General features: G+C 44.6%; 1 protein-coding gene across 1 annotated transcript; it reads right to left on the bottom strand.

Moving 5' to 3' along the window:
- Positions 1-2,823: 2,823 nt before the first annotated feature.
- Positions 2,824-26,730, bottom strand: tmem260 (transmembrane protein 260). The gene is given in 17 exon segments (XM_034122813.1): positions 2,824-4,474; positions 4,620-4,704; positions 4,978-5,031; positions 6,132-6,308; positions 6,916-7,055; positions 7,691-7,862; positions 8,836-8,909; positions 8,911-9,009; positions 9,293-9,401; positions 10,416-10,502; positions 11,858-11,898; positions 12,040-12,219; positions 12,603-12,716; positions 12,836-13,013; positions 21,107-21,258; positions 23,107-23,138; positions 26,391-26,730. Coding segments are annotated over 17 exon segments (2,064 nt in total). The 5' UTR covers positions 26,500-26,730; the 3' UTR covers positions 2,824-4,213.

The following is a 26,730-nucleotide window of genomic DNA, read 5'->3' as shown; positions in this document are numbered from 1 at the left end:
TAGTCAAGAGACCCGGCAAATTATGAAAATGCCTCTCTGTGTCCTAAATGGAGGCCGAGCTCTTTAATGTGGCACAAAATTAGAACCTGGGGGAGGAAGTGTGGCCCGCTTGATTGGCGAAACCCCTCCTGGCCCACTACCCTCCTTCCCTCCTCCTCCCCCTCTCAAAGCACACAGAGATATTATCCTGTGGCTGGTGGCGCTCTCTTGTATTGGGGAAACTGAAGGACCCCAGAGAGAGCCCAGGGGCGTCCATAAAGGTGCCTAATTTGTCAGTTTACTCCTCAATTATTTAAATAGATCTAAGAAGGGAGCCGAGAATGAGGCTTTTTCTGCCTCTTCGCAGTCAAAGGCAGAGAGAGACCTTTCTCCACGGTAGCCATTTTCAATTGCGCTCTGCACTGCTGTCTTTGATATACAGAAGTGCTGTAGTAGAGAGGGGCTGTATCAAATAAACAAATGTGTGTACACAAGATAACAACGGCAACTTGGGGATAATATTCAGTTTGCTCTGAAGAACTCAAAGTTATTTCACATTTAGAGATTAAAAATAAACTTTACAAACACATGCACACAATGTACACAGACACACGTTAACATTGTGTCCATCTCATGCATAGGCAAAAACACCCACACATACACATTTATCTGTGAGGATTTAGTCGAGGTAGGGATATAAAGCGGGGACCCTTTGTTACTCATCCCTCTGCTTTTCCATCCATCCACACCACCAGGTTACAACCCCACCCCCCATTCTCTATCAGCACCCCACACCCAGTAGGAGCACCAGCTCACTCCGCCTGGCATTGCCAGCTCTCAGCCAGAGACCACTGGAGGTATGTGGGGCCCGGGACCAGAGATTACAGAACGGTTGAAGATTGATCCTGGAAATGTTGGTGTTGCATTCCCCAACCCTCTGACCTCTAATCCTTCACATATCTGCCTCCATTGTTTGGTTTGTTTTACTAGAGGGGCGAGGTTTCGTGGGCTGAGGAGGATGAGGGCGCTGTGAAGGTGGAGGGGGTCCTGAGGTGACCTTATCTCTCACATGCGTCTGGTGGAGGCAGGTAAAGGACCCTCTCTATGTCTGAATGCTTTGCCGCAGACCCCTATTGAGATGAACTCTCATCTGTGCAACAACAATCACTTTCAATAAGCTCTATATCAGCAGCGATGCCAGCACTGCGGCCAGTGGCAGCACAATAGTCTGGGTTCGCCTACACAAAGACGTGAGCACCAAGACAATAACAGTCTTTTAAATGCAGGAAAGACACCAAGAAACAGCGAAAACCCTTCTTGGCACAATAGACGCATTGCAACCCAAATACAAACAGGAAACACCATGGCGAGCACAACAAACACCTGAACAAATAAACTCAGTAAACTTGCAAACACACTGTACCTGGCATACAAACAGTGGCTCCCACACACTGAGAAACACACACATGATGAGTGGAAACAAACAAAAACCCGAGACAGTCAATCATGACATCGCGTCAACACAGACTGACGCTAATGGGCCTAAATCTACCCAATACACATCACTTGAGTTCATAGGAAAATATTTAACTTAGCCAAATAACAATTACTTTAAGTATGTTTAGGGACTTTTAAAGTTGAAGTACCACTGTGTTGAGAATCTATTCTGTTTTCTAAGACATTGGAGTCAACCAACTGACAAGATGTGCCATTTTGGTTAAACCTGCAGCTTAGTGCCCTAGAATAACAACAATCCAAAGCTAAAAATGTGTGTGGAGAGTTTGGTAGCAGGCATTGGCAACCTCTACAAAGATGGGTGGCACCTAGTAAACATCCTTGAAACAGGTTTCTCATGCTTAGGAAAGGGATCTGCAGGCAAAGTTTTTCAGAGTGCAAGATTCTGCAAAATCTGCGGCCAGCTCAGTATATCATGCCTCTCACATCCTCTATTCTCTTCCCAAACACTAACCAACACACCCGGCCCTCCGCCTCCCTCCACTCCAAGCTTCCATCCAGCCAGGGAGAGGAGAGGAGAGGAGATAGGCCCAGTTGCTAAAGCTGTCTTTTCAGCCCCTGCTCCCGCTCGGTCTATCTGAGATACACAGCAAGCGGAGGTGTCGCTTTTCCGCTGGCATTTCGGACAGTATCTACTTATAGACGGGAGAAAAAGAGAAAAGAAAAACAGAAGGGGTATTATCAGGGAGGGATGAGAGCAGCAAAGGCATTTTGTCTTTTTATTCCCCTCCTAAGCCCTGGGCTTTGCTCCCAATCCGATTGGTCGATACGGCCAGGGATGTAAATGAAATGCAAAGAGGAATAAGGCTGGCTTCCCATCTCCAGTGTGTGCCCCCTAAGTCCTCCTCCCCTCTTTCTCTGTCTCACTGTTTATGGTGTTGTGTTCCTGTTTCCCCATTCACAGACTTGCTGCTCTCCCTGTTTCCGTCTCACCCTCCTTACTCTGCTTCCCCCCCGCTCCTCTCTCGCTGCATCCCTCCCCTCTCCCTGGCTGGGCTCACAGCTCTTATCTCCTCAGACGCCCCACATTCCAGCGTTGCCGTGGCTCCCTGCCTGCATCCCTGGTCACGGCGATTCCACGGGTTCCCACAATCCTCGGCAGCTTGCTGATTTAGGGTGGGCAACTGACTCTCAGAGACAGGGGAAAGGGGAGGAACAGAGGGGTTAAGGAAAGACAGGGTGAGAGGGGATGAGAGGGTGGAAGACAAGAGAGGGATGAGAGAGGAGAGGATGGGAAGAAAGTAAAGTAAAAATAACAGTATGAATGAAATAAAAAATGTTTGAGGAAATATTATCAACATTTGCAGCTTAAAAGGTCTAACTCCAAAATGTATAAAAATCGGAATCTTTATTAAAATACTTGAATATTTAGAAAGCAGAGGGACAATTTTTCCTTTTTATGGGTAACCAAACCATCTGTGCTACAGCAGGTCGAATCTCATCATCCGACCAGCTGACAGCGGCTAACCAGGCCTGTTCAGACAGGGCAGATTACATTCTGAGAAAACCACACATGCTCTACTGTCCTTCGCTTTCTAGTGGTGTCTCAAAGAGCAGGCTCATCCAGCAGTGTTTATTAACCTCATAGAAAAGGTTTGACTGCTGTGAAACAATGTTCATTAACCTCGGCAACAGCATTTAGGGAAACAGTGTGTAGCTGAGGTTCTGGTCCTCTTGCTGTTGAACGCTACGATGTCTCCCAAGCAACCCTCACAGGGCTAATGTTCTGGTACACTGTGAGGCTGATGGTCATGCGTGTTTTTGTGTGTCCCTGGAGTTTGCATGACTTTGTGCTTGTAGGATGATCAAAGTACTTTCCTTTTGAATGTGCCGATCTGTTTATTGACTACGTTTATATGCGGTTCCGGCAGGGAAAAGGCTTGGGTGGAGATTTAAGCGTGTTCACACACACACACGACGACATGCAAACAAGCATGCACACAGAAAGGCACCTCTAAAAGGGTCCCTGGCATCGTGACATTTTACATTTCATTTAAATCCATGAGGGATTACATCCCTCCCGTTAGGAAGGAAGAGAGGGGAAAAAAGCACTCATCGAATCCATTAGTTTTGAACATTTAGAGGACCATCTAAGATAGACTGATGGGCGGATAGAGGGTTGGGTGGGTGGGTAGTGCCGGTCAAGCAAAGTGAGGACTGTGTGGCACAGCCCAAGTCTGTCCTAGATTAAACAGCCACTCTAATCCCCCATTTCTGCCCCCAAATTGGTTTTCCCTCAATCTCAGCCTTACCATCCTAATGTGAGAAAAAGAGAAGTAGAGCTGAGGCAATATAATCAGCACGTTAAAAAGCTGTGAGAGCAGAAGAGGAGAGAAAAAAAGAACGAGATGTAACGATAAAGCAATCGAATGGGTGATTTTTAGGGGAGCACGCACAGTTTGATTGGGGTCAGTTAAGGCTTCTTGAAAGCAGGCTCTGTCAAATGCAAACGTTCCTCAAATGAAGCATTGCCGAGTTGTAGTTCTCCGTCCATTGTGCTGCTTGATAACTACGTCCCATCGTCCTGCGTAAGCAACTTCTGACTCGCAACTCCAATAGGGCCCAGTCTTTTTAGCCAACATGTTATCCTTCCACAGCACCATCTTCAAACCACGAGAAGAGGCACAACGGCTCAGACTCCGTCCCCAGTACCTTGCACTTCGGCTGGGCTCGCGGCACACTCTCATTGTTCCAGCTCCGTGTAGGTCTCTGGATCTCGTTATGGAGTTTGCCTGCGGCTCTGGCGAAGCTCGTCTCTTTCTTTAAGTAAACTAGTAATGGCCGAGCGTATGGCTGTGGTCTGGGGATCTGTGGGTTCCTTCTCTAAGTAGAGACTAAAGTGCTGGGCGCCTAAGGTCAGCAGGCTGTCTGGACTGTATCTCTGGTGACCCAAGCGGAGCAGTCTCTCGCAGGCCAGTGCCAAGTTCTTGTCCCAGTTTGGAGGGTAGTCCGAGTGGGCCTCCACAATCTCCTTATACAGCTGCACAGCAAAACACACATACATATACACACAGAGACACACACACAGAAGCAGATGTTAAAAAGCTTTTTCTTGTGCGGCACTTACATCTGCCCCATTATGGTAAATGAGAGTATTGTTGCATGTTTGTTGAGGTCAGACTCACAGTATAAGACAGCTCATAGAGGCGAGCTTTCCCCTCTCCCTCCATCCCTTCTGCCAGGTCAAACAGAAAGAAAGCCGTCTTCATCCTGAAACAAAGCACGCAGGCTCAGGGCTAAGTGCTGGATGGATGAGCCATGCAGATCCACACTCACAGACGCACCACTCCAATGGAGTGATTTATGGAGATGCTGCCACCAAATAGAATGTACATGTAGATGCTCTACCACACAAGACTGGTTTATGGAGATGTTCTAGAGAGCTAGTATGCATCGTGACACAGCTTTTTTTCTCAGAACACTAAAGTATACAACCTTTCCAAGGAGAGAAACCAACATATTTAAAAAGAAACTGCACTGTACCTGGCTTGCCACATCTCTTCATTAGCGACATGCTCCCAGGACGCAGGATGGAAACTGTTTACAGATAAAAACAAATTCAAAAAATCTTTATGTAAACAGCTTGAGGCGTTGGCTTGTGCACAGTTCCACTAACTTTAAATGATTATTTATGTGAATATATTGTTCCCCTCGACTGTGCCGGTTTTGATACACTAAACATCAATGTTTGCTGCATAAACATTAAATGACTGCACAACAATACCAGCTAGCACATTAGACATGGAGTAAAACCACATCTCCCTTTCTTCACTTTGTTGACTGTAAACACTTGACCTCTTCTTCAAAAGAATATTTTAGCAGGGCTCCCAAACTAATATTTGGCTTGCGGGCATCGGCGGACACGCTTGTCGGGAGGGTGCGGGAAATAATGTCACAGTATTCAGTCGTGGATATCTGAGTGAATGAAGGGCTGCTGGCTACAGCAACAGAATATGGAGCTTTGACTAATTCCACTTTTGACACAGTTATTGACAAAGTGCAATAAGAAACTCATTATTTTTCATCTTCAGCCTCATTTCAGATTGCTGAAGGCCTAATGTCTTTCTCTGGTTGAATACACAAAAGGCTGGATCACAGCATGGAGAACAGAGGACAACCTCACTGAGGGAAGCTCTGTGGAGTCTAAGGAAGAGTGAGTGAGAAGACGACGAGATGTTGGAAATGAAATAACGTGGTGAGGACTCACTAGTTTTTTAGAACAATACGCAATTTAAGTATAACATCCTGCTATTTTAACCTCTTAAAACCCACTGAATTCAGCCTTTGGGAACTCACTGTGGAGCTAAACCAGGTTCAAACCCCGGGACTTTATTTTAAATTATAGTCCCAAAGGATTTAAAAATATGCCCAGCTGAACTTTAGAACAATTATGTATAAAATGATGCACAAAAAATAATATTTCCATTTGGTGCTGCGAAAAAAAAAAAAAGCAATACATTTTGTGTTATTAGAATTCAAAGATCTGACAAGTTGATTTAATCTATATTATTTTTCAAACAGTGTGGAATAGGTCAAATAAAGCTACTTAAGAGGAGGGAAAAGGAAAAGGGTATGTTTAGGGGTTAAACACATACCTGTGGGTAGACCTTAATGAGTCTGTGTATGAGTGCATGTACCTGTTGTGTGGTTCACTCCAGTTGTAGATGTTGCGCGTGCTGTTGGCCCACCTTTCAGGGTGAAAGTGCCTCTGAACCGGCACCAGGTAGTCACACACACCCAGGGGCCAACGAGAGAAGCTATGCTCCCAGCTGTGGTCTCCATCAGGCAGCCCAATGCAGGCAACCACATGCCTACTGCAGAAAAACAAACAGGAAGAGACCTCAGAAACATCCTCAACTATCATCCATACAAACACCCCCCTTTAACCAGGTAACTAATGAAGATGAGACACAGAAACATCATGTAGACTTTTGTTCACTATCTAGCTCCCCTCCAGTCCCGCAACAAAATCGTCAGGCCCGCAGGGTTAATCCCACAGGTCAGTGTTGCCCCACTGAGAGACGCATGTTGGCCTGGCAAACACTGCCCCCTGGTGGGCTTGGTATTAACAGGTCTCCAGCCGGTTCCTGGTTCTCAATTCCTCTTGGAGTGATGGGAGCAGGGAGCAGTGATGACGAGTCCGCCAGAGACAGTTTAACCAAATCAAAAAGATTAGACGACTTCTGGAGTTCATCAAACTCCTTTTATGGCCTCAACAGCTGTACGGGCTTATCTCCTCTCTGCACTCACCGCTGTGTGGACCATCCCACTGATCTCTGCCTCATTTGATCACACACTTGTTCATTTGGACCATTGTTGCCATCCTAATTCACTCTCTCTTAATGTTACACTCTTCTATTTATCTGTTCAGACCACCCTTTCATTCTCTCCAGGTACTCTCACGGCGTCTCGGTGACTCACTGTATGTTGTAGGACAGAAACTCTTCCAGACTGAAGGTGTCTTTCCCCACAGGGTGGAGCGGGTCCCACCAGCGACCAGGAAAGTTCACCCCAGGGTGGTGCTGCGCCAGCTTGGCCACATACCAAGCATACGTCATCATCTGAAAAGAAGATCGAGAACCACCAACTCAGTTCAAGTCTTTGAATCCATGTGATGTGATCAATTTACTTAATGAAAGGCTTTAAACACAATCTTAGTGGCTTTTATTTGTGGTTATGGGGTTTTTCTTTTTTCCCAGAAGAGATTAAATCTCAAATAACTTTTTTTTACATAACGTCCATATTCAATCGATCCATCCAGAATATTATGATTTTAAAGAGATATAAATTGTATCCAACAATTATCATTGTCAAAAATATCTTCCTTCCTTGCTTTATTTTTTTGAATAAAGACATCGTCCTTTTCTCAATTGAATTCTTCTTAATTGACAACCAAAAGAAACTAAAGCAATTTTGCCATTAATTAAAGATTAAAAGAAATGCAGGAACTTTCCTTTTCAAAACAATACACGCAATGAAACTATGTATTATTATATATTGCTATTTTAACACATACATGTGTAATTCTTCTTGAACTTAACTCTGTTTAAAGGGAACTTTTAAAATTCATTGGATTTTGGTTTTAAAATAAAGCTGTTCTTGATGATACTAAATTCTTACTTGACGTATATAACATTAAAACTGAAATGAGAACAGCTCAGCAAAGACAAAACAGCGGAGAAATCAAAGCTCTGACCTCCTGGTCGACCAGACGTGCGTCGGGCCGCACGCCTTGGCAGTAGTGTAAGTAGCGCAGGGAGTTTCCGGGCAGATCCCCTCTGGTCAGGATGATTGCGTTGTTTGGGACGGAGGCCAGAAGCTCCCTGCCGAACCTCTCCACCACGCTGTTTCTGCTCTGATCGCACTCCCTGAGGATTATCAGCACATACACAATCACACTGTAAAGTATAATCAAAACACAAGTTGTGTTTACTGGAACTTAAAAAGAGGCTTGAGTACATCTTTACTCCAGCTTAGAATTGTGAGGGATCTGTACAAGTGTGCGTACGTGAGTGTTTGTAGGTTAGCTTTCAAGGTGCTCTGAGGGGAAGTTGTCAGTGCCCCCGCCCCTTCCCCTTCCCCTCTGCAGAGCGCTCCGGCTGCCTATCTAATCGTGGGGAGACAGGTGTGATGGGTCTGACAGCACAGGCCATGCTCCCCTCTTGATCAAAGCCGCTCAGTGATGGCTGTCTGGCACTCCCAGCACTACGCTGGTGTAATCTGCCTCCTCGGACAGCTAACATCTCAGACTGAGCTCTGTGAGTGGAATCTATGTGCTAACCGTGCCTCTCTTTAGCCCCTACCATGGGGTGAGCAGGGGAAAACCTGACATGTGGAGTTCAGACCTGCGGTATGAAGCGCAGAGGAGAAACAAATCAGGTTGACTCAGGGGAAACTTATGCATGGGGATTTTAGAAGGAACTCGAATGAGAAGGGAGTTCTTATTCCACTTTAACTTTATAGCAGAAGTATTTATTTTAGGAAACATTTGGCTCTAGTGAAGTTACTACAATAGGGATGCTGTAAAGTAAAACCTATTATACTTATAAATGTACAAAGTTCCAGAATCCAAATGCTTCAGAGCAACCAAACTCCAAAACAAGAGCAGTTGAAATCAAAAACAGCCTATAGAAGTTCATAACAATGCAGCTACAATGTGTGACCATTTTGAGTGTAATGTAGAAGTAGATTTTTATAATTGTCTTTGTAAGTGTATGTTCTGCTTTTAATTGAACTTGTTTTTCTAATCTCTATACTCTAACAATGTTCTGATGTTAATGGACTACAAATGTATGTTTTTTTCACACCCAAACAGGAATTTGTTACACTAACAATACTCACTTGTGATTGGTGTGCACCATATGTGCCAGCAGAGCCATGGTGAAGACCCAGCCTGTGGTCTTCCACAACCCCCCCCCGGCCCAGCCTCCTCTCCAGCTCGGTGTGTGTTCGGCTCAAGCCGAGGCCTGCCAGCACACACACTGCAGCGTCGCTCTGAAGCCAGAAACGCTCAACCTGCAGGCAGAGAGCGAACATAAGAAAACTGTTTCCTGTAGTTTTCTTTAGTTTTTAGTCTAGTCCAGGGTTTACTACTGGATCGGGATCAGCATCAATATATTCTGCTATTACGGTGCTCCTATTTCAAGATCTAGTATTGCCTGCTGTTTATACATTTCTCAAAAATGAGTTGGAATTGCAACTCAAATGCATTAGTGTGCTTTTCAACCACTGTATGTAAATGAAAAAACTGTGGAATCAGAGAGAGGATGTCAAACTGAGCTAAAGTCTCATAGCTCACCACTCCAAGCAGGAGGGGTCTGCTGATGTCCAGGTTTGCTCTCCAGGCAAAAAACAGTGAGTAGACAACCATCATGGCAGTGAACAGCCAGGACACAGAGCGACACGTCCTGGGAGAGGGAAGGCCAGTTATTCAGTTTAAAAATATTGTTCATATATTCATTTTCATTTCATTCATATTGGGCAATATTCTCATGGACTGGCATTTACAAATATCTAGTCGAATGTAAAAAATATATAATTGAGTAAGTCCATGAAAACATTAATGTAGGCATGGAGATCACAAGCCCAGCAGCAAACGTATACACCAGCCAGCGTAGAGGTGCATGATTGATTCTCTAATGCAGACTGAGTCATAATGAGCTGCTGCCAACCGCTGAATCACAAACTCATTAGAGTACAGCTGTAAAATGCACTAAAAAGAAAAAACATTGCCATTGTGGCATTAACAAACCATCCTCTGAACCTGGACGGACACGTTTAAGCTCTACTCTTCTTGCCCAAATGTAACTGATGGCCACAAATAAATATTGTTAATATTCTGTTTTTGTAAAAAGATAATGTAAACTCAGTTATTTTCTAGTAAGACAATGTTCTCGTACAGTTGACTCCATGTAACAACATTGGGTAAATTAGCATTTGCATGGCTTCCATTTGGCATCCTATGAAATGACCTTGCTTTTTTTCATCAGTGTGTGTATACAGCCAAGTTTATCAAAGGGCACCCCAGGAGAGGGGGAAGCGGGGGGGGGGGGGGGCAATGCACTACAGCGCCTCAGGGCTTCACTAGGCTTTATCAGCTCCACCCCACAGACCCCAGAAAAGGCACTGCTGTAATGATGACTGGATCACATACAGAGATATACAAGCAGCGATTTACTTTCACACAAAAACATGTTTAGAAAATCCGAAATACACATCAAGCTCCCTTGATTTGAATGTGGAGCGTCGCGACAGCTTGACAGTGAGGTGCCTCAGTGTTTTTTTGTGTTCTCTTTTTCTAAGATCAGCATTTTGTCAGTGGTTTTTGTTCCCCGTCTTTTACTCCAGGGGATTAGATTTTCGGTTGAAGCAGCCGTTGAGATGTGTGTGACAGAGTTTGGTGTTCTTTATGCTCATCCTACCTGTCCCATGAGGAGAGGAGAAGGCCTATTCCAGCTAGCGCCAGAACAGGAAGTGAAAGGTCTTTCAGGCAGTGGTCCAACTGGGCCCTGCACACACACAAACACACAGATAATATATATGATGGACACCAAAGACTAGCTCAATAACTCCCCCTACTACTGAACTCAAGGACACCAATTATTAAACGCTCTCCATCCCCTATCAAAACAAACTCCTTGGACTGTGCGCTCCTCCTTTCAATCGGATTGACAGATACGAATGACTGTGTCATCCCCCCCCCCCTGCTGCCCCATCCTCTCCTCACAGTGCCTGTCAGTCACAGAGCGCTTGCTCAGAGCAGAGAGATAGTTTCCTGCCTCTTCCTTAATACCCATCTCTATTTGACAGCTTATTGAGTCTCTATATCTCCCAATGTACACTATGTGTGAATGTGCTCATGAGCGCGCGCGTGTGTGTGTGTGTGTGTGTGTGTGTGTGTGTGTGTGTGTGTGAGCTTCTCCAGCGGGTTTACGTCTCCAGTGCGACATGCCTGTCATGTTCGCCTCTCTTCCCCATCTTGAAGGTGTGCTTGTCCATCAAGCAGCAGGGGTGATGGGAAGGGGTGGGTGCCTGGCAGAGGGGGGGCTGGTAGTGGGGGGTCTTAAGACTCACATGCACCCCCCATCCCGTCAGCTGGAGAAAGATACCAGGAGTGGGATGACTGCGATGGTGGTGGTGGTGGTGTTGGCGGGGAGCCGGGGGGGGGATCGGGTGGAGGAGGTGGTGGTGGTGGTGGGGGGGGTTTGCTGGAGTGGAAAAATACAATTTCTCCAGCTCTATTGCAGTGTCTGTCATCACAGCTTGTCACGCTTAAACACCAGAGCTGAGTGATCATTTCAAACTGCTGGAGAAACAGAACACAGCGATTTGGCCCTCTAAGCAGGTTCAGTTCTGCTTTGAGGGGAGAGAGGGGAATGGAAAGAACAAAAGCTGCTGGGGAGAGGAGAGAGGAAGAGGGAGAGATGGGCAGAAGAAATTACTCCCAGAACAGATTGCAAGGTCTTTGATTGAACCTGTGTGAAAACACCAGGACCAGCGCAAAACGTGGTTAGGTCCTCCAATGGTAGAACCAGGTGAGTCCTCACTGAGCCCCATATCAAATCACCATAGTTTTCTCCATTGTTTCTTTCCTACTTCAGAAGAATTCATTGAGTAAGTAGACACAGAACATGAAGGTTGTGTTGACACTGAATAAACATCCAGTACACTTCATCAGTAATGTTCCTTCCAACTTTCTGAATTCCTCACACCATGAGCCTTGCAGCGAAGACTGTCTGAAAATGTTAGTTGTTAACCCATGTTTAAAGTGAAGTTTCCTCAGTAAACAAAGTCAGTTCAATTGAAATTAAAATATGTTCAGTAATTAACATGTTTAAGCATTTAGTCAAAAAAACAGACTCACTTAAGCATTGAGGTCAGGCTCACAGAACTCTCTGTCTTTGCCTGCGAACACAAAAAGAATACAATGAAAATAATTAGTATACAAGGTCAAAATGTCCCTGCAGCAGAAATGTAAATCGACTGGTGGCGCGTGGATAACATCTAGAGAAGTGTGTTTTGTTAAATGAGACAAGAATCACATACCAGACTGAAGGTGCCATATTCAGCCCTCAGCAGGTGGGTCAGCAGGCCTGACAGAGTGGTCTGATCCCCCCAGCTCCAGCGGGCGGTGTTGATGTAGGAGGAGACGGGCAGGTAGATGTACGGCAGGAGGCCTGCCAGGAAACACACTCCCAGAGACACAAGGCCACGCAAAGAAAGCTCCTGTTGAAGTAGTTTGAAGAGAGATGTATTACATTTTTTTACAGTTAGGACCACATTAAAAAAAAAGTGGCTTCTCAAGAAACTTCAATTTAACTTTTCATTAAGACACATGACTTGATATTGAATTTACAGTAAGGCGGGATGTCAACAAGACTGTACAGTATGTTTACAATCATCCTTTTCTTGCCTGTCTTGATGTTTCTTTAACACACAATTAGAATAAGGTAAATAATAAATAAATACAGATATGTATTTATTTTATTCTGAAATGGTGCAAATGTCACACAACTTTATTTCCCCCATGGATAAATAAAGTGTTTCAATATTCAGATTTTCTAATTCTGAATTTGTTCTACTTTTATAAACCAGACCCCAGAACTTACCCCAAGAGAGTGAAGGTGATGAATGACCCAGGGAATGATGAGCAGTACATACAGCACCAGGGTGTGCTGGTTACAGAGCCCCAGGCCACAGCATAGCGCTCCCCAGTGTGCAATCTGACGAGGTCAAATATTTGAGTACAACCACTGTAAGTTCAACTTAAAAGTTTAATTTAAGAAAGCATTTAATGAGTAACCAGAGGAAATTGACAAATCAAGAGACCAATAAGAGGTACCTTTGCTCTCTGGGTGGCGTTTTCTGCACACTGGAGGCTGGCGGTCAAGAAGAAGAGCACACCAACAAAGAAGTTGTTGAGGGTGAAGACCTCTGCCACCATGGACCACTGCCAGCTCAGCCGGGACACAGCGAATAGCCCCCCAGCGAGCACTGCTCCGGGGCCGGGGCCCGCTAACCTGGCAGGGAGGGAGGACAGGACTTTATAATCAGACACGTAATATTCAGGTATACAAATGCAAGCTTTACTTATTGTTCGTCGTCACTTTTAAAAAGTACAGAACTTCAAGTGTTTTATTTGAGCTAAGTTGCACTGCACTGACACAATGAAGGTGATACAGTCGGCAGCTTCACACAAAATTTACATTTACAGTGAAAAGCCACCACTGTGCCAAGACTAATTTAGGGACCCATTATAATCTTCCCTATACCAAAGTTTGGTTCTCGGACAAGACCTTGAAAAACACCCAGTGAATTGGGCCATTCACATATCATGAGAAGTCGTCCCCCCCCGCAGCCGGTTGATCTGGAGCAGACTGGCACAGAAACCACCGAGGTAGAGATAGCACTTTATCCTCAGCTTCTTAAATATAATGTGCGCACAAAAGTTTTCCCTTCCTCCTCTCCTGTACTGTCTCCATCTCCTTTGCGGTAATTGAAGCAAACTTGGGATAATCTGTCATACGCTAAGACCCACCACTTACTAAAAATGAGAGACAGAGGGGGTGAGGGAGCGGCGACAAATGATGGGGAGAAGGAAAAGAAAAGAGAAATAGTGCAGAGGAGTGTGTGTTAAAGGGGCGAGACAGTGTGCGGGATAAAGGATGAAATATAGAAAAGGGAAGAAAAAAAGTTCAAGAAGAGAGAGGGGTAAAAGAGAAAGGAGAAAAAAAAAAAGCGGCCCAGTCCCCGGCATGCTGGCTCTGAAACATGAGCAGGCTCGACAATTAGGGAAGTCAGGCAGTATGGCCCTTTCCGCCATTGTGTGGAGTGGCTTAGAGTCCTCATCAGCCTATCAGCTAACTGACAGGCAGAGAGCTGCTCTATTCAGCACCGCAGATACAAGCTGCAGGCCAAACGGCTGCCAGGTCCCTTATGACCCCACAATCCCTTGCCGGTGACAGCTTCAAGCTCCATAGCAAATTAGGCGCTCTCACATTACAATCGCAGAAGACAGATTCCATTAACGGTATCTGAAATTGAGTAGAGAGCAGGCCCGTTATCAGACCTGACTCATAAGCACCGCCATTAATCACAAGGCATGATACCATTTATACATTTCCAGCTCTCTGCCTGCCGCTGTGATAGTCAGCCACAAAAGGCCTGATGAGACTTAGGCTAGGGGAACAATAGAGCTTTCTGAGGAAAGCGCGGTGAATCAGGAAAAAAAAGGAGAGCGAGAGTAGAAAAAAAAAAAACTCATGCTTGCTGACTACTTCCCCTTTTTCCTTGGGTTTTCTCTCTCCTTCTCTCCACTATTTTCCCTCTGTGTTCAGTGTAAGGCGAGCCCGGTGAATGAGGATGTATATGTGTGTGTGTGCACTTAAAGGAGGGGGGGGACTGTGTTGATGGGGCGTCTAGGAGTGGGTCTTAATAAGAGATAGCAGCGTCTTTCTCGCTGCACCGCTCCAGGAATTAGTTGTAACTTGAAGGAAGGATGAAAAAGGGTGGGGTGGAGGGGGGCAGATGGGGACTTTTGTTGAGGTGCAGAGACCCCCCGCACCCATACTTTTACCACCCTGCATGACAATTAACCCATAGCTCGTACACCTAGCAGGGGGGCAGATTTTGGGGCAGCACTGGGCGCAGAACAGTGGTGGGGGTCCACGGACGAGGTGATTACACCAAGTCTGTCCCAGCCTTTGAAGCCGCCTCGGATAGTCAGGCAGCGCTCGTCACATATTCACACATTCACACACACACACACACACATTCCTGTTCTTCAACTTCTTTATTCTCCCCAAGTGCCTGACAAATCTCTCTGTTAGAGCTTGTCAGTCCGTAAGAGCCCAGTGATGTGTGTACAGTGCGGGCTGTAAATGACCTGTCTGTCTGCGCGGGACCACCTGGGTCCCAGTCAGCCTCCCAGCCTCTCCACAGCTCATTCTGCGGGCTGGCTGCTCCCAGGGCGAGCAGATAAAGCAGGACACATTCTGACACCAGTGTGGCCGTGTTCCCCGTTATCACCACTCAATGCGGTGCAGGATGCCGCTGTGCTGAAATGTTGTGGCTCAGTGACAATGGCCTGGTTGAGACGTGTCAGGAGAATCACACGGCTGACAGCGAGACTATTCTACCCTGAACTGATCCCCCCTGCCAAAACGTCTGTGTCATCACTTGGGTAATTAACTGAATGACAAACAGCATGTGCCTGGAATGAAGCAAAAGCTAAATGCAAGTGGTTAGAAAAGGAAATCACCAATAATTCAACTTTAACGGGATAGAAATGGAGATTTTGATTCATCAGCATGTGCTGTATATACCATTACTTTGTGAATTTGAACCGAACGTACATGCTTTGTATCACTTGCTTTTGTGGAAGAAAACTGAGAAAAACCATGTCTTATCTAGGAAAATATACATAAGGAATGTAGATAAAATACTTGTTGGTTAAATTTATAAATATTTTATATAAATCTGTTCTAAACTCAGGTTCAGACAGTAGGATCAAAAGGTAAATAAATAGCAAATGGATGAAAATGACAACAGGCTCTGGTAAGCAATGCCCCCTTCAAGGACACAACAAAAGCTCGGTAAAATCACTTTGAAGTGTCAGAATGGGACCTGCTTCATGTACCCCCTCAGTTCTACAGTATGGGTCGGAGACGTGCCAGCACCAGTGCTAAATAACAGCACACAAAAACCCTTTACCAGCACTCTGCGCTGAATGAGGCTTCACAATGGAGCTGGCCGAGGGAGCCACTGTCACACACCACCCGAGGGAACGGACAATACCACAGCTGTGCCATCGCGGATCAGAGCGGCACTGTTCTCTAACCGTGTGGTGGTTTGGGGAAGCGGCGCTGGAAAAGAATCACACATTCCTGAAGAGGGTAGAGACCCGAGAGAGGAGGTGGTCTGCTCGGGCTGAGATGGAGGCTTCCAGCTGGCCCTCGCTGACACCCCAGGGCTCTCCTCTGGCCAGGACGCCAGGCAGGGTACTTAGCAGCTGTTATAGGACAGTCTCATGCACTGCTTTGAAATGTAGAAGCCAAGCGAGAATTGATATACAAATGTAGGAATTTGAATGATGTGTACGGTATATGTGTCAGGAAAACAAATACTGGAATAGTGGAAGTATCTCATTACAGTATGGTCATGTTTTATCTAAAAATACATGTTCACCGAACACCAACTTGCACTCCTAGTTCCTTTCAGACAGAGCACCATTCAGTCTGTAAAAGCAGATATACTATGTCTTTTGTTTGAAAAGAATGACCTTGATGACTTTCTCATCATTATAGCTTAGAGTTTTCTAGAAAGCCTGTGTATCTAAATCCGGGGATGTACGGTCAGACATCTACATTTAGAAGGTAGGGAAAAGTTGAATGAAAGAGAATTTTGAGTTTTGGCCTTTTTTGTGCAATTCTTCTCTTGTTAGTGCCCTTATTTAATGGAAGTGTAACACAAATGTACTCAATTAATATCAAGCAAAATATTATTAAAGACTAAAAACCTATGTTTATGGTTTAATTCTGCGTTAAGAGCATCGCAGTGTGAGATAAAATACTACTTTTTTATATATCAATTTGTAAATTCTTGCTTATATCAACACAGGCTTTTTTAATATACAATTGATATCATTACATGACATTTTTAACTTGCTAGGATGTTGTATCTGAACACCCAATAACCAATGAATGCCTTTACTACTTTCTTTAAGTCTCCTTTTTGAAAATGATTTATCCAAAATAACCAATAATCATCACCAAATTGTCACATTATTAATACTAAGTTAAAAATACTACATATTATGTCATTCTTTCAGTATTGTCTGGTACTAATCCTTTTTATAATCAACTTTCAAAACAGTATATTGGAATCAGGGATGCCACAGCTTAATTTTCCATCACCAAACCAGGCACTTCCGTGTCTCCTCTGCCTTATCCGGTGTGCGAAAAGGAAGCAGTCTGCTCGAACAGAGAGGAGGGTAAATGAGGGTCCCGGCGCTGCCGCTCACACACACACCCCCCCTCCGGGAGAGAGCTCCAGTGCTCCAAGTGCGTGTAAAATTAATCACCACAATTCTGCTCAAACAATGCAGCCACTGACATGACAATTTCTTCCAGAATGCCATCTTAATCTCCACCCAGCACAAAAATCACAGGAAGAGGGAAAAAACAATTTACAAAAATCCTGTGTTTATGCAATTCACTGAATGCCATTTTTATAGCTGCTTTTTCCCACAAAGTCATTAGGCACACACCAGTGATATATAAATGTAGCTGCATAGATTCCATTAGCTAATTCTGGGTGAATTGTAATTGCCGAGTCTGATCTGTCTCCGTGCATGGTGCCTTATTAAGACTGCCTGTGGTGGCTGAGGAATGTAATATTGACGTCCGAGGCAGACACAATCTCGGGCCCACGGGCGAAAGGAATATTAAACTGGTACTGTATTCTGCTGTCTATCTACCCTCCCTCCTCCTCCTTCTCTCCATCCCCATCCCATAGCCAGTAATGAGGAAATAACATCTTCATTAGACATCTGTTTAACTGTATTAAGGATGAGTCCTGGGGGAACCATTGGTCATGCTGAGGATGGGGGGGGGGGGGGGGGGGGGGTAAAGGAGGTCTATCGGACTACAATATGACGGATGAGATACTGCAGGAATGGAACAAAAGGTCCAGAGATTGGAACCTTCTAAAAAGACAAACTTAAAATGGTCTTCTGCACTTTCAGGAGAAAATAGTAATGGCTTTATTCTCGATTGACACTTGGGAAGATTTTATCTGGGCATAGCAGATGTGAGAGGGAGGGGCAGCTGTCCCACCCACCTGCAGGGAGAGGTGACAACAGTATCCAACAACACAACTCAATTTCAGCTGTTTTCTAGTAATCAATATTAACCTCAAAACAAGATGGCTACAAAACAACCATCTCCTCACATATCTCTCCTGACATGAACCCAACAAGAAACATGCCATTTCAGCCCAGTGGAAAAACAATCCACCTGAGCAAGGAGGAAAGGCGCCATGAGGACCATATGGTGGAGGTCCTTATAAGGAGCTGGGGACGCAGGGGATGGCACCACGCCCACCCTCAGGTCCACTGAGGTGTCAGCTGTGCCACATGGGCCAGCTCTTGGCGGGGAAGCCTCTCGCAGGTGTGCATTTTGTTTTGATGGCCGCCAGGGAAAGGGGAGGCCGGGCAAGTTTGGTGCGCTTCAGCCGTGCTGTTATGTAATCATGTGATCAAACAGAAAGTGCTGATGACGGAGCGTTGGAGGTTGTTTTTGTGCTCTGATGACTGTCAGCGCGCTAACGTGTCTGCTCCTGGTCTCTCAGGATAAGCCCTGAAAATGGAGAGAGATTCCTCCCAGGTAGCAGAGATTCAGAGCAGCTTTAGCAGATAAACTGTGAAACGAGAGAGCACAGAATACCGAGCTGTCTGGATTATCCGGCGATGAAGGGTGCATTCCTCCAGAGACTCATGGCTGAGGCCTTCAGCATACCGCAAGACGTTTCTTTCTGTGAACCTCCGAGTGCAATCGATAGTAATTATCATTACGTCCACCATCCTCAAAGGCTTGTCAGGCCGTGGTGTGAAAACATAACAAGACATGCAATTTGGCCATCAAACCATATGATCAAGCCAAGAGAACTGTAATTGACAAATCAAAGGGAGGCTAAGTGCTACATTTTAACTTATGCAAGAGAGAGAAGTGGCTTCCAAGCCCATCATCTTACATTCCCCCACATTAAACACGGCAATCTGGCCGACTAATTTAAATTGATACATCAAAGGCCTGCCATGTTGGGTATACTCCAGATGAATTTCAAGGTCTTACAATTTACTATTTGAGAGAAACTGCCTTCAAGTACCCGTATTAACTTCCAATACATTTTGCCATATGAAAATAATCACACAAAGCAATGATTTGTTTTGGAGAGGAAGTCTACTTCTCAGCCAATAAAAGCCTAAAAATAAGAAGTAGTGAAAAGTTTAGGAGGGCCTAAAAGGGACAAAAACTAGAAAAATCTGAGAACTTTATTATGTTGGCGAAAAGACTGGCATCATGGTCACTGCAAGGACAGAGCAGGTGCGAACGAACCGGTGTTAACTGGTCAATTTTGGCATTTCATCTGAGGGAAAGGACTGGTCATAGAGTCGCCTCATGGCTGTGGTTTGACATCTTTGCCAGATGTCTTGGTATGGTCAAAGCAGGGCCTTTACAGAAACCCCTCACCAGGTAGAGTCTGCCAGCTGATCCAAAGCCACAAGCTCATCCCAAACTAGGCCCTAAACAGATAATGACTAAAACCTTTTATGCTTATTTTTCAAATTGAAAGAGTAGATTATACGTTCATACTTAAGGGCTTATATGGTGTGACTGTGTGCTCTGGCTGAAGTCCTCACTACCCATCATCCCATGTTGTGGAATGGGTGGGGTTGGGGGTCCTCATAATGACTTTTAACTTGATCATAATCCAAAATTGGATCTAAATCCTCAGAGATTACAAAAAGGGCTTCGGTTAACATACACACTGCTAGCCAAATATCACCCAGACTGCATGGATATGTTCTGGCTTTAAAATGGCTGTTAATGTCTGGCCAACAGTCCAATTGACTGGTAACTCATCACATGTATTAAGACAGTGGGGCAGTATGGATTACAAATCCAAAAAAAAACAAAGATGCAAGGTGTTCCTCCCCTTTCTTGTTCTCATCTCTTTGTTTGTTTTCTGTCCTGTCCTGGGGAGAGTCTTTGAATCCGGCAAGTTTTGGATTTGGGTAAATCACCTCTGAAAAGGAGTAAAGCGAGGCAGGGTGTAAGGCTGATGCAGTCTGGGCTGAGGGCCAGTCCCCTAGAGAGCACTTCCTCCCACCCCCTGCCCTTCTGCAGCAGGGCTGACCCTGTACCATGACCTACGCTGGACCACCTGCCACCTAGCACACACTGCCCAAACACACAGGAAGTAGGCCCAGTGCTGAGCACCTGGGAACACACACCTCCATTTTCTCCTGAATTTCCCCCACCATCACTATGTACTCACAGGCTGCAAAGGCGTACAGCAGGACGAAATTACATCATATTCAACAATTCCTATTCTGGAAGAGTAAATTAGGAGTATATGACATGCTTGGAAATGACCCAGTATGCATAAAAAGTGACATAAAGGAAAAATGTTGACACTAAGCTGCCACCAACAATGCAATGTGGGAAATGACTTAGATCAGCAAAAGGATGATGTAAGGTAGTGCAGCCAACCACGGGAGATAAACACACACACAAAGAGGGTAGGGGTAAAATACTTCTTACATGATAGGGTCAGCAGCAGACGAAACTGCAGGGTGGTAGATGCAATGCAGGGAGCGTAAACTGTGATCAAGACCGAGCGAGGGGAGAGGGAGGAGCAGAGTGAGTGATCCTGTTCCTCTCGGACCCAGGAGGCAAGAAGGGGGAGATAAGAAATCGTGCCATGTCAGGATTGGGAGCATGCTGGGCAGTGGGGGGGCAGGAGAACAGGGTTGTCAGTGTGGGGGCTGGAGGGCGTGATAATTGTGATATACATACACACACGCACGCTCACAACGGGTGGGTGATGGGTAAACAGGCAGGGCAGGGTGGTGGGAGGGGGGAGTGCGGCGGGCTCTGCTCCTGAATACTGAACAGAGGATCAGAGACGACACTGCCAGTCTGTGAGGACACAAAAATACTGCTCAGTTCCAGACAGCATCGAGATGCAAAACGTCAGTAAGGGACTGTCAGATGGCCGCTTGAACTCCAAAAATGTGTTTTAGTCATTGTTTCTTCACTTGGGTGTTTGACTTTTGCAATACAGATTGGTGCATATGCAGTGCGTGTCACTAGATAGCTGCCGTCACATTCTTTGGCTTAACGGGAAAGATTGTCGGAAATCCAAGTTTTAGACAAACACACAAGTACGATTTTCAGAAATCCCATCTTCTACTACTTTTAGTGCAAGCTACACCAGCTAAAATGGCCTATCTGGATATTATTTTGAAGCCCATTCCTTGAAATAAAAGCACAGTGATCACAGAATACAGGGACAAGAAAACAATGACTTCTATATTTCATGAGCCTACCTGCAGACAGTAATGCAGAGGGCCCCGCAGGCTGCAGCCCCCAGCAGGCCGCTCATCAGGTTCACACTGTGGGCGGGAGAGAGGGAGGGCAGGAGACACATGGCCAGGCGAGCTAGTAGGGTAAAGACAGGGTATCCTGGAGGGTGGGCCACCTGAGAACCAAATGACAAAGTATGACATCAAAACCCCAAGACCATTAAGAGACAAAGTCACAGATGAAAGAGAACAACAAGATAATGCTTCATTTAAGATGAGCGTGTGAGGATGGCAGGCTAGAATGCTTAAGAGGTGCAGATTTTTTTATTTAAGATATAAGGCTGAAAACAGAGTCAATGTCAACTTTATTGTCTATTTCTCTGTGTGTGATACAAACAGAGATCGAAACGCAGTATACCTATATGTATATATTCAAACATACACACCTGAACACCCACTTGTATATACACAAATAAATACTCATACATATATTTAGACACATATATACATATACGCACACATTAAGATATCAATAAGGCATAACATTACATACAGTCTACACCCATATATTCTAGTAGACTACAACAAACACACACATGATGAAATAAGCAAGGAAACTAAAGTCATAGTCAGAATATACAAGGTCATCAGGAAGAGTGTAGCAGCAAAGATTTGTGATTTGTATGATCCCCCTCTGACTGACTGGGAAGTGGAGTTGCTCTTCTGCCCTCTGCCAGTAGTCGAGTGCTGTAGAGAAACTGTGATGGAAAAGCAAGACACTTCCTGCTTGACCGAAAACTGACTCTGCAGTGATACCAGAGCCATCCTCTCCCTCTCTTCCTCCCTCCCTTTTCTCACTTCTTTTTCCGATGGCCTCTACCCAAGGACAGTGCAGCTCCCTAGAGCCGGTGGTAGACCACGTGGTGCTCGCCAGCCCCAGCCCCCAAACCACCTCCGAGCCGAAGTCATTCTCGCCTGGGGGATCTTGGCAATCACAGCAATTAGCCGCTTAGTCTCCTCCACCCAGATAAGGGCTCAGTCATTAAACACAGACTCATTCCCTGGCACTGATAACACGAGCCAGGCAGGCATGGAGAAGGGGGCAGCTCTTCAAAGGAGCACAGAGCCGAAAGGTGAGAGTACGACTATACCTCGTCGGTCACCTCAGATACTGCAGAGACTCCACATCAATCCACAACCATTTCCCTCTGATTTGGGTAGAATTGTTTCCACCCAAATCAGAGGGAGGGGTTGGGAGTAAAGCATGTAGGTCAGGAGAAGTCAAAAAGAAAAAGAGAAGAAGTAATATAGAGAATAAAAGAACGACAAAAAGATGAGCAGACATCCTGGTGGTCTTAGTGTTTGTGTTGGATGGGTGTCAATTAAGGTAAGGGCATGTGGAGGAAGGACTATTGGTCCAACAGGAGTGGACAGACATACAGCAATAGGACAGCTGAGGGACAAACGCTACAGGGAGCATGGGGAAGCAGAACTCTGATGCTCTGGGGATCAGAAGGGGGGGCCGCAGCCTGGGGCCCGGGGACGGCCTGCGAGGCCCTGGGGAGGCCTGAAAGGCAGGCAGGCCACACGGACTGCAGCACTAACAGCAGGATTACTGGCATAGTGACACCGACACAGCCTCCCTAAAAGGATCACAGCGGCGTAATAAACTTTATTAAATAATAAAACTTATTATAACTGTTAACCCGATTTAGTTCATTCTTCGCGGCTTACACACACACACAAAAAAAAGAGGGGTGGATATAATAAGCCTTATACCGTACATAAGGCAAAGCCTACAAAAGCCATCGCCTTACCATTGACTTTAATTGGATTTGAAAAACGGGTTGCAAATTATAGCATTCTCTACTTGCAACTTAGTCAAATAAGTGCATAGAAAAGAAGGGGGAAAACCTGTGGACTGAAAGTAAATTAATCTGCTTTCTGCCCATGCTTAATTAAACTTCCTTAATGCGTATAAGAGTTAATGAGTGAATTGATTAAACAATACAGCTAATACTTACCCCCAGCTCACAAGCAGTGGTGATCAGCTCTCCTGTGGAAGAGAATAAGGGAGGAAATTAATGTAAACCCAATAATTATTATTAAGAGACTAGTCTGCTCCCAAAGTTTTCCCAAATCAAATACTTGCACTGGGGTTTTGCATTAATTTGCCAGGATCAAAACCTACAAATCTTCCCAGTGTGACATTTCCTAAGCGGCACGCTCATTCTCTTCATCTCTCGCTTCTCCCCTGATGCCTCCCTCCCCGTCTCCGGCACATACACCCGGATATAAACACACACACACACAAACCATTAGACTCCCTCTCCAATGCCACACAAAGACACACGTATGCTGATCTGAGAATAATGCTTCCAGTCCCTTCCTCCCCATGCATCAGGGTCCTTTCCCTTTCCTCTTTCTTCCGCCGCTCTACGTGCCTCTCTCCCGCTCTCACACTCCCAACGCCTCAATGTCTCCTTCAGTCCGTTGGGCACAAACAGAAAGGCAACGTTGGTGACAGTCACAGAATGAGGTAAGCTGTACAAATAAGAAAACCCCTAAAAGCTGTTTTAGGAAGCTTGAATGTATCTGGGTGTATCCTGGCACAAACACATTTGTGCCAGGATACACCCAGAGCATTTCAAATTATACTGATTTCTCACCCTATGTTTGCATCTCCCACTCAAGAAAATTGAAATTTGGTTCAGATTAAATGACATTGATAAATGTGTCGGTTCAAGACAGCTCCATCTACTGGTACTAGATGGGTAGTCATTGCCTGATTCCAGTACAGCCATAAAACGGAGACCTTGTTTCCTTCATCAGCACTGTGAGGTTAGTCAGTCTATAGCGTTACTAGCAAACAAGCTACATATCTAGGAAACTAATTACATTCGTTTTTTAATAGTATTAAATTAAACATCAAAAACAGCAACAGAGTAGAGGTGGGTATTTTAGATATACATTTATATACAGGACATGTAACCATTATAGAACAGAACGGCTGAGTTTCAGATGGCATTGGCTGCACCAGGCATTTTACAACCTCGCCGATAAAGTGAATTACTATGCCTACATTTCTGCCACATGAGGAGTCCCATCTCTTATCACGCTAATGGACCATGAAGTCAGAACTCCTCCACCTGCACAGCTTAAACGTTTCCTCAGCTCCATTTCACCTGGCATGAGCCGCCTGCTACCTGCCATCATTTTTCATCACACTTTCCCGTCCCAATTTCACTTATTTTCCCTCACTAGTGGCACACTTTTACGCCATTAAACACTCAAACTAATACTGAGCCAAAAACATCCATCTCAGTGGCACAGGGATGCAGTTCTGTAGCCCCAATACTAAAAAGGGAAAATATTGACTCTACGGGGTAGCAGCATGGGTGCCAAGAGTCTTTGTGATAGTAGAGCATGGGCACCCACACCAGTCTTCCCATAATCCCCGTCATTTCCACACTCCACATTCCTAGACAACAGCGTACCCGCGGGGCTGTGCTCAAGCCTCTCCAGGGCACATCACACCTAAAGAGATTAGGACACAGAGACGGAGACCTGCAGAATTCGAAAGGGTGTTCAGCTGGCACTATCAGAGCGGGCATCCTGCACGGTCCCTAAACACTGTGGAGAAAGGGCTGGCCATTTTTTCAAAGGCCCCGTTCGCCAGACAGCAGCAACACCAGCAGGACTACTCAGCGCTCCAATTGCCTGCTCTCTCCTCGTATCTGGGCGAGCTTTTCACATGCTTTCATTCTGCTAAATGTGCATTCCCCTCCACAGCAGCTTGAATGCCAGAGCAGCGCAAAACTAACAAGCAGAGCCTTCATGCCCTCAAGTCCACATTTACAAGTTTGTAACCTTGCTATCACTTCTAAACACTGTTTGCAATTTTGCAAGGCAGTCCATAAACTACATTACATGAATGTTGGAAAACATGTTGGCCTACAACATAGAAATGTAGTGAGTGAAATACAATTTGGTACCACTGTTAAGGTTGGTTACAAAGAATGAGAATTAAATCGATGCATACCTGCATAATATTAATTTTAACCAACCAACCTAGATCATTTATAAGTAGAGGGCTGTCAACAATACTTGTGATTAATGGCAGTAAACTTAGAATCATAAATGAAGCACTTGTATTTTTCACCTGATAGATAGTTTCACCTAAAGAAAATTGGGCCAAAGTCAGTTAAAAAAACAAGTATGGCGATATAAGTGGTTGAACTTTTGACAAAGTGAATCATTTTAGAATAACTTTATGAATAACAAATGCTTGCTCAATTAGGTGTGGGTTAAAAGATAAGTGTTATATCATGATCATTTCTTATTATAAACTCATGTAACTCCACAGCTCAAAATACATTATTTTTATCCTGACATCAAAAATATAATTACAATTTGTAGGTTTTAAAGAAACCTTCTTATCATATATTTTTCCGTAAAAAAAGTAACATGCTATATTTCAGAACCCTTTCAGAGTCATTTATATAATAATAATAAGTTAACTAAGTTGCATACAGCAATTTTCTGTCTGGCCAACAAAGACAAAGACTGGAATAACAATACAACAATTGAACAATTATCCAAAACCATCCCCCATAATACGAAAACGTGTGCAAAAGTTGATACAACGTATGTAATTGAAGTCTCACGGAATGGCATATTTTAGAGTTGTTCATCTATCAGGCTTTATCTCAAATGCACTAACTGTACTTCCAATTCTGCATTCAACATTTAATCCAAAACATATTGCTAACTGTTAAAGCGGTGCTGATGTGTGAACAATGGTATGCTCTTGCAGGTGAATTTAAAACAATAATAATAATAATAATATTAATAATTTAGTTTTTGGGAGAAGGGGTGGGATTAAATAAGTGTAAACTTCTACCCACCCCTTTTCGGATGTGTAATTAAGTGTAATATTTTTGTATATCAATTTGACACTGCTTATTTTTGTATTGTATAATAATTCTCATATTAAATGTTTGTATTATTGTTTTACACATTCGAAATAAATCTAATCAAATAAAAAAAATCTAAATAATAAATGCATTTTAGGCTATGTCTTACACGTCTTACGTCAAACATATGCGTATTTCATAACCATTAGATTAATGTTTATGTATGATGTTTTAAACTAGTTTTGTTTTGTCACGCATACCTGCAGCACCACGGACAGCACCCGATCAGCTGCAACAGCTACACCATCAATGGCGCCACACTATTGGCTGCCGGGCAACACAACAAAGCCACATGACCAGAAAGGAGCATTAGCTAGCAGGCTAGCACCAACCTGAGTCTCCACCGGGGACAGTCCTCTGCACACAGGGCACATAGAGAGCTGTGACACAGGCGACCGTAGCTCCTGTCAGTATCCAGCTCGTCCTCTGCTCCGTTGACATTTTCTCTGGATTAATACAGATAGTTTTCAAACAACTGCTAATGTTGAGCTAGCTAACGGTAGCATAAATATATTTCGGCACTTGGGACTGCAAATAGAACTGTAAGCTACCAGCCACCTTAAACCGACGTTAGTATAGAGATGAAGTTAAGTTAATATTACACCAAATAAAGTCCTAACTCGACAGTTTTATTGGAGAGGCTGGACACTGGGCTAAATTGAATTGTTTTTC

Source organism: Trematomus bernacchii, unplaced genomic scaffold (genome assembly GCF_902827165.1).
Source record: "Trematomus bernacchii unplaced genomic scaffold, fTreBer1.1, whole genome shotgun sequence".
Taxonomy (NCBI): Eukaryota; Metazoa; Chordata; class Actinopteri; order Perciformes; family Nototheniidae; genus Trematomus; species Trematomus bernacchii.
The sequence above is the reverse complement of the archived record's forward strand: the minus strand, read 5'-3'. Positions and strand labels throughout refer to the sequence as shown.